The sequence below is a fragment of the Moschus berezovskii genome, chromosome 25 (assembly GCF_049115385.1).
Source record: "Moschus berezovskii isolate FMDL1 chromosome 25, NW_MosBer_1.0, whole genome shotgun sequence".
Classification (NCBI taxonomy): Eukaryota; Metazoa; Chordata; class Mammalia; order Artiodactyla; family Moschidae; genus Moschus; species Moschus berezovskii.
The window spans coordinates 5,578,066-5,589,093 of record NC_142484.1 but is presented as its reverse complement, the minus strand read 5'-3'; the positions used below and the strand labels follow the sequence as shown (position 1 = coordinate 5,589,093).

Here is an 11,028-nt window from a genome sequence, read left to right as displayed (position 1 = left end):
CCACCACAGATACAGTTTACAGAGCAGGAAAGTGGCTCAGACGGGTTGACCTGTCTGAGGTCAAGAGCCTGGCTCCAGGGCTGGCTGAGGCTCCTGGAACCAAACTCAAGTGGGGCAGAGGAGAGAGGGCCATAGTGGGTGGAAGAAGCCAGGAGACCAATGCTGAAGTGGGTGTGGACGAGGGTCTGGGAGTCAGCCAGGGGTGGATGTGGTGTGAGGAGGAATGCTTTGGCTCCAGCATTGCTGGTACCGATCTCCTGGGGGTGCAGCTGGGGGCTCCAGGACCCTCCTGTGGTCCCCTTGCCTCTCCTCACAGTGGGATCTCAGTTCCCTCTCCCCACAGTGGTGGGCGACCTTGGGGATAGGGGTCTGCCTCTCCCACCAGCGTCTGCATCGTCATGGACATCACCACAGCGTAGGCTGTCACCCCGGAAGATCAGCAGCCAAGTTTAGCTGGGCTCAGACATCAAAGCCCCAGGCCCATACTGGACACGGGGTGACCCACGCACGGCTCAGAAATGGACTTGGCCCCAAAAGGAGTCCCTTGGAGAGCTGTGGGCAGAAGCTGCCCAAGGGGTAAGGAAAGGATGGGGGTGTAGCAGGAGGGCTGGGGATGCTAGAGGAAGGGCAGTGCGACCGGGGCTGCGGGGCTCCATCCCCTCCTCTAGCCCAACGTGGAGCTGGCTGCTCCCATCACACTCCCCTGAGGTCCCTACTGACGACCCCCAGGCGCCTCTTTGTCCTGGGTGAGTGGGGTAGAACTGGCAAAGGCCGCGGCTGTGGGGAGCAGCAGTGCCTCCAGGAGAGGGAACAGCCTGGGGAGCCGGGCTTAGGGGACCCGCCCTCCCCAATCTCAGCTCAAGGCAGGCGACCCCAGTGCCCCAGTCGGCTGGATCACCCGGCCACACACCCCGGGCCATCTCCGCTCACCCACGACACGCTTCCCAGTCAGGACAAGACAAAAATCTCTTTATTGCCCATTTTCTTAAAGTCGTACATCTTGGCGGACCGTGGGGATGGGATGTGCAAAGCGGGCGACACAGCGATCGGCCCAGTCCTGGAGCCGGGAGCTGGGGCTGGACTGCGGGGTCCCTGCCCCGGGGCTGGGGCCGCGGAGGGGGTCGTGGAGAGCGGGCCCCTAAGGTCGGAGGAAGGTTTCGGCTGTGCAGTCTCTTGAACCCTGGGCCCGGCGGAGGGGCCTCGAGGACCCAGTCCGCCTTGGAAGAGGCTGCGGGGAGGCCCGAGCTCCAGGTGGCCAGGCTCTGGGAGGGGCGTTCCTGAACCCGGGGCGCCGCGCAGAGGGTCCTTCCTGAAATCGGCGCGCGGAATCAGAGGGGCCCCGAGCTAAGACGCGTTCAACCTAGGCCGGAGATCAGGCTTGGCCCTTCACTGCTCCTCCGGCCCATCGCCTCCCTGCGCCTGTTCGTAGGGGCAGGGCCGGCGGGAGAGGCCGGCTGGTTCCGGGCCGGGTCGCGGCCCCGCGAGCGGCCCCGCCTCCTCCGCGCAGTCCCCGCGGCCGCCGCCCCCGCCGTCCGCGTCGCTCTCGTCGGAGTTGTCCTCCTCCAGGTACCTGTAGCCGCGCACCTTGTGCTGGGGCCGCGGGATGCGGGGCTGGCGCGGGACCACGCCCCGCCGCAGCTTCTGCTCCATGCACAGGTACGAGGCCGCGGACGCCACCAGCGTCACCAGCAGCACCGTCAGCTTGGCCTGGGCCAACAAGGGGGAATGCAGGGACCCGCGGCCGACGGCCCCGCGCCCTCCTGGCCCAGCCCCTCGCCCGCACAGCACGCCAGCTCCTCTGCCGCCCTCCCCTCCTCCTGGGGGCCAGCCAAGCTCTTTGGGTGCCGTCCTGCCGGCAAGGCCCAAACCCCAGCTCTGCCGCTTATGGCCACCCTACTTCTCAGGGCCTCAGTTTCCCTTACTGTAATGATAATCCTTTTGCCTCCCGGGGTAGATGTGAAGGGAGGCTTGGCCCACCTTAACAGGGCTTAGATTACTCTGTCCCTTACACGTGAGGACCATAAGTGACACTTGTTACAGGGTTTGACTGTAACAGGCAGTCAGAAATCATTTTACAGCATAAGGCAGTACATTCACACATATTCACAGGCAACTTGCTATGCTATTTCACTTTTTTTAAGTTGGCCAGGGACTTCCCTGATAGTCCAGTGGCTAACACTCTGTGCTCCCAATGCGAAGGGCCCAGGTTCAATCCCTGGCCAGGGAACTAGATCCCAGGTGCTCCAACTAAGATCCCGTGTGCTGCGACTAAGGCCCAGTGCAGCCAAGTGAATACCTTTTTTTTTTTTAATTGTTTTTAAAGTTGGCCAGGACCCTTGAGGGGAGAGGGACCTTCAGCATCCACCTCAGAGCCCAACATCTAGTGAACAGGTGACCAAACCCACAAGGCAGCTGGGATGTGCCCACAGGGGAGGGCAAACTATGAACCCTTTCAGACACGGGTAAACTGAGGCTGGCAGGAGATGAAGCAGTAAGTAACGAGCCAGTGATGGGTGTGGAGCCAACCAGTGGGCTTTGCCCAGGGCCTGGCCCTTGGACAGAGAATGCCTTTCAGGGTTTGTGAGGCCAGGGTGGGCACTCAAAAGTATCTCTTGTCTAGGGGGTGGAGTAGGGACGGCCCTCACCTTCATGGGCAGGCTTGAGCCCAAGTAGACGGTGAAGATGGCCACAGCCTGCCACCAGTGATAGATGGTGAAGATGAAGTCTTGCCTCTCCTTGTCCTCATACAGGATTCCCAGGAGTGCTGCAGACAGGGCAGGGCAGAGAGGGGAGAGGGGCCAGGTGGGGCCCAGAGCTGCGGTTCTCCCTCTGGGAACCTTCAGATGCCCTGCGCTGGTCCCAACTCTTGGCAAGAGCGCTTAGAAAGTTGTTGTGAACCGGTCCTGGCTTGCCCCCTAGTGGTTCCTTGTTGTTCAGTCGCTCAGTCGTCCCCGACTCTGCGATCCCATGGACTGCAGCACTCCAGGCTTCCCTGTCCTTCACTGTCTCCTGGAGTTTGCTGAAACTCATGTCCATTGAGTCAGTGATGCTAACTAACCATTTCATCCTCTGTTGACCCCTTCTCCTTTTGCCTTCAATCTTTCCCAGCATCAGGGACTTTTCCAGTGAGCCCCCTAATGACACACCCTGGTTATTATTCTGGGATGCAATGGACCTGCTCTGGGGCACAGACTTGATATGTTTCCAGTGTTCTGAAAACTATGCCAAGGTGGACCCTGTCCCCTAGTATGAAATAAGGCCTCTTAGTGTTTTTTTTTCACATGGTCCCTAAGAGGTGTCCAATATTTTGGCCACCTGATGCGAAGAACTGACTCATTGGAAAAGACCCTGATGCTGGGAAAGATTGAAGGAGGGACAAGAAGGGGACAACAGAGGATGAGATGGTTGGATGGCACCACCAACTCGATGGACATGAGTTTGATTAAACTCCGGGAGTTGGTGATGGACAGGGAAGCCTGGCGTGCTGAAGTTTATGGGGTCACAAAGAGTCGGACACGACTGAGCGACTGAACTGAACTGAACTGAAGAGGTGTCCACAGAGCCCCATACTCAGTTCACAGAACCACACAATGTTACCCTGAATCCCATGCCTGCCCTGGGAGTCGACAGGATGTCCATGAAGGTGACTCCATACCTGCTTTGAGGGTGTCCACAGCCCCCATCTGTCCCTGCAGTGTCCACGGGACTTGCCCCCCAACAGTGTGCACAGGGATCCCCACCTGCCCCCAGCAAGTGCACAGGCCCCACGACAGCCCTCCAGGGTGTTCATTGCCCCAAGTCTGTCCCTGGATGTCTGTGCTCCCCACAACTGCCCCGAGGAGCCACTGGATCCCCTGTCCAGCTACCCAGGGCACACAGTTATACTCACTGCTGATCCCAGTCTTGTTGAGGGCACTGCCCACACCCCAGAGCACGGCTACTGTGTAGAGGATCCAGATGTGCTGCAGGGTCCGGGGCTTGGGGGCCCAGAAGAAGAGGCTGAGAGTGAGCAGCAGGTGCAATCCAGCCCCGGCCACCAGGGGCACCGGGCGCGGTAGCCACAGCCCCAGCAGGCCCAGGGCCGAGGAGGCCGAGGCGCCCAGGCTATAAGCCACGAGGAGGTACGCCAGGCGCTCCAGCCCCACCGAGCACACGCCGTAGCCCTAGGGGGACAGGGGTGAGGTTGGTGGTCAGCTGGCCCAGGCTCTTTGACTCACGTCAGGCCACATCCTGCCCTCTCAACGGCCACCACAGAGCCAACTTCCTCCAAAGCTTGTGGGAAGGTTCCTTAGGGACAGACCATGAGAAAATGTTTGGACAGTGACCCCGGACACCAAGGTTGGAAGCCACGTGGAACCAAACACTTTCTGGGCACGATTCCGTCTCAACTGGAAGTGAGTCATTAGACACTTCACAAATGAGGAACCAGTCTGGGAGAGGTGAAAGTAACTTGCCCAAGGTACACGGGGATTGAGGGAGAGAGGCAGAAGGAGAAGGGGGGAAATATCTGGGCCTACGATTGTCCCTCACTGTCTGCAGGGGGTTGGCGCCAGGACTCTCTGCAGACACCCTCAATGGATGCTTAAATCCCTTTCATAAAGTGGGGCAGTGCTGTGGGCCCTCTGGATTCGTGAAGGCAGAGGGCCAACCGTGTTTGTATTACACGTACTTATAAACTCAAAATTTGAAAAGACCCTGATGCTGGGAAAGACTGACGGCAGGAGGAGAAGGGGACGGCAGAGGACGAGATGGTTGGATGGTATCACCAACTCAGTGGACATGAGTTTGGGTAGGCTCCGGGAGTTGGTGATGGACAGGGAGACCTGGTGTGCTGTGGTCCAGGGGGTCACAAGGAGTCAGACACGACTGAGCGATTGAACTGAACTGAACTGATAAATTCGAAAATTATTCGTTGTTTATCCGAAACTCAAATTTAACGGGATGTCGTGGACTTTATCTGGCTTTACCCTCTGCAGGCTGCACTTACCAGCGCGAGACCAGTGCAGGCAAAGAGCACCTCGAAGCCGCTGTAGATGAAAAAGGGCACGAGGTGGCGCAGGCGGAAGTCGCGCACGTGCTTGAAGGGCAGCTGGAAGATGTTGCCCCAGCCCACGCTGCGCAGGTCGATCTCCTCCGTGGGCCGGTATGCGGCACCGCACAGGCCCAGCACCTGCGGGCCAGGTGGTGAGGGACGGGGCGGGGGAGCCCTGGCCCCGCCCCTTGAACTCGGCCCCGCCCCTCAGTCCCAGCCCTGCCCCCAGGTTGAAGCCACACCTCGGACCCTCGCCCCGCCCCCCATTCTCCCCACCCCCGGTTCCGCCCGGTGTCACAACCAGTCCTCCAGGACCCTGTCTCCAGCCCGACCCCGGATCTGGCCTGGACCCTCTCTCACTGGCCTCCGGTATTCCAACTCCTCTCAGTCCACAGGCATCGGCCACGCCTCCGAGCCTCAAGCCCAGCGCGTAGGCTCAGGTCCCCTCCCGAGGTCTCAGCCCTGACTCCGGACTCAGACGAAGCCGCCTCTCTCTCCCGCCAGGGGCCTCAGAGCTGACCCCGCCACACCCCGACCCCGGGCCGCACCAGCAGCATGGCCACGAAGGCCACTGCCATGAGCACGCTCTCCACCACAATGAGGTTTCGGCTCCGCGGTAGAGTTCTCAGAACCGTCTTGTTGAAGCCGAGGAGGATGCCCTGGCTGTTAGTGCCTGAGAAAGGGGAGGGTGGGGGAGCATCGTGAGGCAGGGAGCAGGGCACACTGGCAACTCAGCCATAAAGAAATGGGACCAAGCAGATGGGTGAGGGGAGGGTTAGAAGGGGTGGCTGAGGATCCGTGCCTGCAAAGGCAGGCTTCCTTTGGAAAGCCCTTTGGAGGTGAGGGCCAAGGGGGCTGAAAGTACCTCTCCCCAGGTTGCCAGCCCACCTCCCACCTCCATACATCTCTCTGCATTGAGGGTATACTTGATCCTGAGAGAGTCCAGAGGCAGTCTCAGCTCAGATGGCACCTCCTCTAGGCAGCCTTCCCTCATGCACCCTACCCTGATCCCAGGTTGGATCAGATGTCCTAAGGACAAGGCCCTTTGCTTTTCCTGATCACCAGAGCTGTGACCGCAGGCTCTCAGCTCTGGATCCTGTGAGGAAGGGCATCCTTTCTGCCCTTGAGGGCCCAGTGTCTGCCGGGTGAGTCAGTGGGGGAGGCAAGCAGACCTTAGGGAACCCACCCCCCTGAGCACTAACCGCAGTTCTGCACGTTGTACAGCGTGTGGTTCAGGTCATACAGGTAGTGGTTCAGGAAGTAGATCATGGGCAGCTGGGCGCAGGCAAAGCTCAGCTGTGGGCAGGAGAGTGGTGTGGATCAGGTGCAGGGCATGGAACCAGGTGGAGAGCACAGGCACCATCTGGGAGGGGTCTGGGCCCACCCTTGGGAGGACAGGGGCCCTCCCACCTCTAGGGGGCAGTCCGGTGGTGAGGGGTGCCCAAAGCAGGAGGACTTCCTCCTGGTCAGCACCATGGAGAGTGAGGTAATGAGGTCTCTATCACTAGAGGTAAGCAAGCAAGGGTTGGCCTAAGAAAGGGCAGTGGACTATAGGGCTGGAAAGACTGTGGGATGGGCTGCAGTATGTGATTCTGGGCCTGGAATAGCCTGCCCCCAGGGTCCCCAGACATGGCACTCACGTGGAAGAAGCTGTAGAAGATGGCTTGGAAGACCAGGAGGTAGGGTGCATGGGAGCCCCGTGGTGGGCGCTGCTGGGGCCCCTGCTCATCCTGCTCCTTATAGTGGGAGTACTCGTAGTACTTCTGGGCCATCCTGGACCACAAAGGGGAGAAGGCTCTCCCCAGCCCTATGCCAGCCAGATGCCTCACTTTCTGTACCCGGGCATATGTGTCACCTGGCCTGTGTCCCACCTATGGGGAAACTGAGGCCCAGAGGACAAAGAAGGCTAGCTTACGGTCCCCCAGCTGAGGTGCGCAATGCAGCTCTGCTGGGTCCCCGGTCTTCCACCCTGCCGTCCAGCAGACTCACCTGGTGATGTAGTTGCCCATGGAGGCCCAAAGAGGCACAATGGCCATGCCCAGGGTCACAGCTGAGGGCACAAGCGTGTAGTAGCGCTCCCAGTAGTTGGTGGAGACAAAGAGGGCGTAGATGCCCACAGCCAGGAACATCATCCACTTGGTGCCAAAAAACCTGCAAGTGGTAGGAAGGATGCTGGCACCACGGGCTACCCAGACAGCTTCAGCCCAAAATCACAGGGGCCACAACTCTGGGTCCCAGCTCCTGAGGCTGGCTGAGGTGGGGAGAGACCCCTGGCCTTGGAATCGAGGGACCTGAACTAGAGTCCCAGAGATACGGACTTGCTGGTGGCCTCAGGTGACACAGATGTAATGCGTGCCGGGCCCCAGCGCGAGCTTCTCACGGCCACCGCAGGGACAGGGGAGACAAAGCGCGGAGAGGGTGTTGGGAGACAGTGGCCCATGGGCACAAGAAGCCCTCATCTGTGTTCGGAGCTGACTACCGAGGCCCCTCCTCTACCCACAGGCAGAGGCTGCAGGACCCAAGTGAATGTCCGAGGAACTCGTCCGGTAACCGGGTGGAGGAAAGCTGAGGACTGTGGCGAGAGCCCTGGCGCCCCGTCCCCTCTGCACTTTGCCCTCTCGGTCCAGCATGGTCAGTTGGGAAGTTTCCTCTTCACTGGCTCCTAGAACAACAGCCTCACTGGCTCTTGGAAAATGTCACACCGTATTAGGAAGGGGTTGACAAATGACAGGATAAGGGCCCATTCAGGGCGTGGAGGCTGATCAGGTTAGAAACCTCTGATCTTGGAATTGGCTTTGTTTTGGTTTTTGTTTGTTTGTTTTGAGTATTTGTGCTCATTATTTCCTTTCTTTGAGTTTCCAGCAAGCTCAAAGTTCAGTGACTCTGGTTTTCTGATACAATTACTTATTCTTCTACAACAGGGTCCTGGTTCTTTTTTTTATTTTAATTGGAGTATACTTGCTTGTGAAGAGATTAAGAAGAGGTGGCAAGAATACACAGAACTATACAAAAAAGGTCTTAATGATCTAGATAACCATGATCGTGTGGTCACGCACCAAGGATCAAACTAGTCAATTCTAAAGGAAATCAACCCTGAATATTCACTGAAAGGACTGATGCTGAAGCTCCATTACGTTGGCCACCTGATATGAAAAAGTCTACTCATTGGAAAAGATCCTCATGCTGGGAAAGATTGAGGGCAGGAGGAGAATGGGGTGGGCAACAGAGGATGAGATGGTTGGATGGCATCGCTGACCAGGACATGAGTTTGAGTAAGCTCCAGGAGTTGGTGATGGACAGGGAAGCCTGGCATGCTGCAGTCCACAGGGTCACCAAGAATTGGACACAACTGAGTGACTGAACTGAACTGAACTGCCATCTAATAAACAGACAGGCAGCCTCCTCTGATCTATTTGGGGAAGGGCACGGAAACTGCACTGTACATTTTGAAACTGCAAAAAGTAAAAATACTAACACTCATTGCTGATGAGGCTGTGGTTTAAAAAATGACACAGTCAGTGCTCAGGCAGGTGGTATAGTCCTTTGGAAAGTCCACCTGGGAGTATGGGGTAGGGAAGGCACGGCGGTTCCGAGTCTCTCTGCCTGGGTTCAAACTTTCAGTCTGCACTTCTGCCTGTGGGAATGGGTTCAATCTCTTGGTCTCCCTGTGTCTAAGATTAGAGCATCCACCTTGGATTGTAGGGAATGCAATATGTTATAAAGTGCCCGGAAATGGAAGGAGGTCCCTGTGAATAATAGTGATAGGTTTCAAGAGCCATAAAGCCTTTTAGATGCTTCTGACTTAGGGCAGTTCTGAAAGTTTATCCTAGGAGGTTTTCTTCCTTTCTTCCTTCCTTCCTTTCTTTCTCAGCCTCTCTCTCTCCCTCACCACCTCTGTCTTTTTTATTTTAAGACAAGAAAACAGCCCAGGAGCTGGCGGGGGCTGAGGTTGCTTTTGTTTTGGAAAGACAGGGGAACAGATCCAGTGTATGCACTGATCTCTGGGTCCCATCTGAACACAGACCTACCACCTAGTGGTTAGGTTCTTGTGGAGGGCCCGGCGACGGTACCAGATGCCAGTAAGGCTCAGGTCTGGAGTAGACACCCCCAGGGCACCTGCCCAACCATGCCCTTTACAGTGAGCGATGTCCCTCAACACTGCCACCGCTGATGGGTCCTGGGGTGTGTCCCTGGGTTTTGCTAGCTGATCAGATTCTTTCCAGAAACACCACAGCCCTGACCTTATAAAGTCATTGTGGCTCCAGGCCACAAAGCAGGGCACGAGAATGATGCCACATGGGGTATGGGCAAGCTGAGGGAAGGAGCCAGAGCAAATTTCTGTTTCTTGAGACCCACGGTGTCTGGGGGCAAAGCTCTTGTTTCTTCCCCAAACCTGGGTTTCACCCCTTCTCTCTTGCCCTTCCAGGTCAGCAAGGCCTCTCCCCACCCCGCAGGAACACCAGAGCAGCTGGAGACCCCGGTGTCCAGCAGCCCTTGCACGCCTTCAAGGTTGGAGCGGGGCAGCCCGGCCCTGGCAGGGCTGGCGCGGCGCACCTGATGAGCACAGGCGTGTACAGCAGGGCGGCGATGGGCGTCACGTTGATGCCCATCAGCATCTTGCTGTCGATGTCAGGCAGGCCCATGTCGCCGTACTTCACCTCGCGGTAGGTCTCGTCGTAGTGCAGGATCAGCTGCATCTGCAGGAGGCCTGGGGCGGCAGGGAGCGGGCATGGAGGGGCCGCCTGGCTCTGGGGGCAACCAAGCGGAGGCGGGAACGCAAAGCCGGGCAGGGAGCTCCAGGCACCAAAGGGATCCCTAACTCCAATGCCCCGGAGGACAGCGGGGAGGCCCAGGCTGGTCGAGCGTCCACCTGCCAGTGGCAACGACGGCGACTTGAATCTAGACCGCCCTCCCCTGCGTCGCCCTGCAGGACTTTCGGACCCCAGCGCCCCCGTGCCCTGCCTCCCCCCAGGATGGCAGCAGACCCGCCCAGGGCGCCCAGCGCACCGCCCACATACTCTCGAGGGCGGAGGCTGTCCCCCGCCCCGGGTTGCCCCCACTGAGGGGGCGCCGCAGCTGCATCTGCGAGGGCGCAGATCGAGAAGTGAAAGAGGAACGGAGGCCGAGGTTTCTCTTTCCCTGAGAAACCTCAGGTCCGCAGACGGAGCCGGAGGAAGCGGGGGAGCCTTGGGTCCCTGCGCGGAGCCCGCGGGCCGTGCCGCCTCGCCGGGCCCGGGGCCCAGCCCGCCCCCGCCGGCCACCTACCCAGGTAGACGCCGTAGGTGAGCATGCCGCCCGCGCTGGCCGCCAGCACGTTCTTGAGCACGCCGAGCCGCTTGCGGCGGTAGTAGCGGCGCTCCTCCTCCTCCTCGTTGTAGCTGGGGTACGCGCCCACCAGCTCGTCCAGCTGCGGGGCACCACGGCCGCTCGCAAAGGCGCCTCCCGGCCGCTCCCGCGTCCAGCCCCGCCGCGCCCGGCCCCCGCGGCCGCATCCCACTCCCGCCGGGGAGACCCAGGCCCTCCCGGCGCCCGCGCCGCGACGCCGCCCGCGTCCCCGCTCACCGGGGCCTCGGGCCCGTCGGGGACCCCGAGCCGGTCCTCATCGCCCTGCGGCCCCGCGGCCCCCGCCACCGGGTAGAGCGGCGGCTCCGCCTCCATGGCCCGACACGCGGGAGCACTCGCCCGGGAGTCCGGGCAGGGGGCCGGCACTTCCTCCCGGCGCTGGGACCGGCCGCGCCCCGCTCCCGGGCCACCTCCTCCGCTAGGGGAGGCGCTGCGCGGCTGGGGGCGTGCCCGGCGGCGTGTGTGTGTGTGTGTGTGTGTGTGTGTGTGTGTGTGTGTGTGTGTGTGTCTGTCTGTCTGTCTGTGTGTCTGTCTGTGTGTGTGTGTGTGTGTCCGCTTGTGTCTGTTTCTATGTCTCTGTGTCTGCGTGTCTGTGTGTAGGGGAGCACCCGCGTGTCCCTCGGTGGCCTCGGGATGGGAGGTACTAGTTCGAA

General features: G+C 59.7%; 1 protein-coding gene across 1 annotated transcript; it reads right to left on the bottom strand.

The window, feature by feature from the left end:
- Positions 1 to 948: 948 nt before the first annotated feature.
- On the bottom strand, positions 949 to 10,795 carry UNC93B1 (unc-93B1 regulator of TLR signaling). The gene is made up of 11 exons (XM_055415359.2): positions 10,595 to 10,795; positions 10,298 to 10,439; positions 9,587 to 9,740; positions 7,022 to 7,183; positions 6,673 to 6,805; positions 6,235 to 6,328; positions 5,581 to 5,705; positions 4,988 to 5,170; positions 3,890 to 4,163; positions 2,646 to 2,764; positions 949 to 1,707 (listed from the first exon to the last, which is right to left on the bottom strand). The coding sequence occupies exons 1-11, from the start codon at positions 10,688 to 10,690 to the stop codon at positions 1,387 to 1,389; spliced, it is 1,803 nt and encodes a 600-aa protein (XP_055271334.2). The 5' UTR covers positions 10,691 to 10,795; the 3' UTR covers positions 949 to 1,386.
- Between the last annotated feature and the right edge of the window lie 233 nt (positions 10,796 to 11,028).

Coding starts and splice junctions, on each gene's coding strand:
- UNC93B1 (XM_055415359.2), bottom strand. CDS start 10,690: ATGGAGGCGGAGCCGCCGCTCTACCCGGTGGCGGGGGCCGCGGGGCCG. Junction 9,741..10,297: donor CACCTACGGCGTCTACCTGG/GTAGGTGGCCGG, acceptor CTGCCGCCCCAG/GCCTCCTGCAGATGCAGCTG. Junction 1,708..2,645: donor GCTCAAGCCTGCCCATGAAG/GTGAGGGCCGTC, acceptor TTGTTGGCCCAG/GCCAAGCTGACGGTGCTGCT.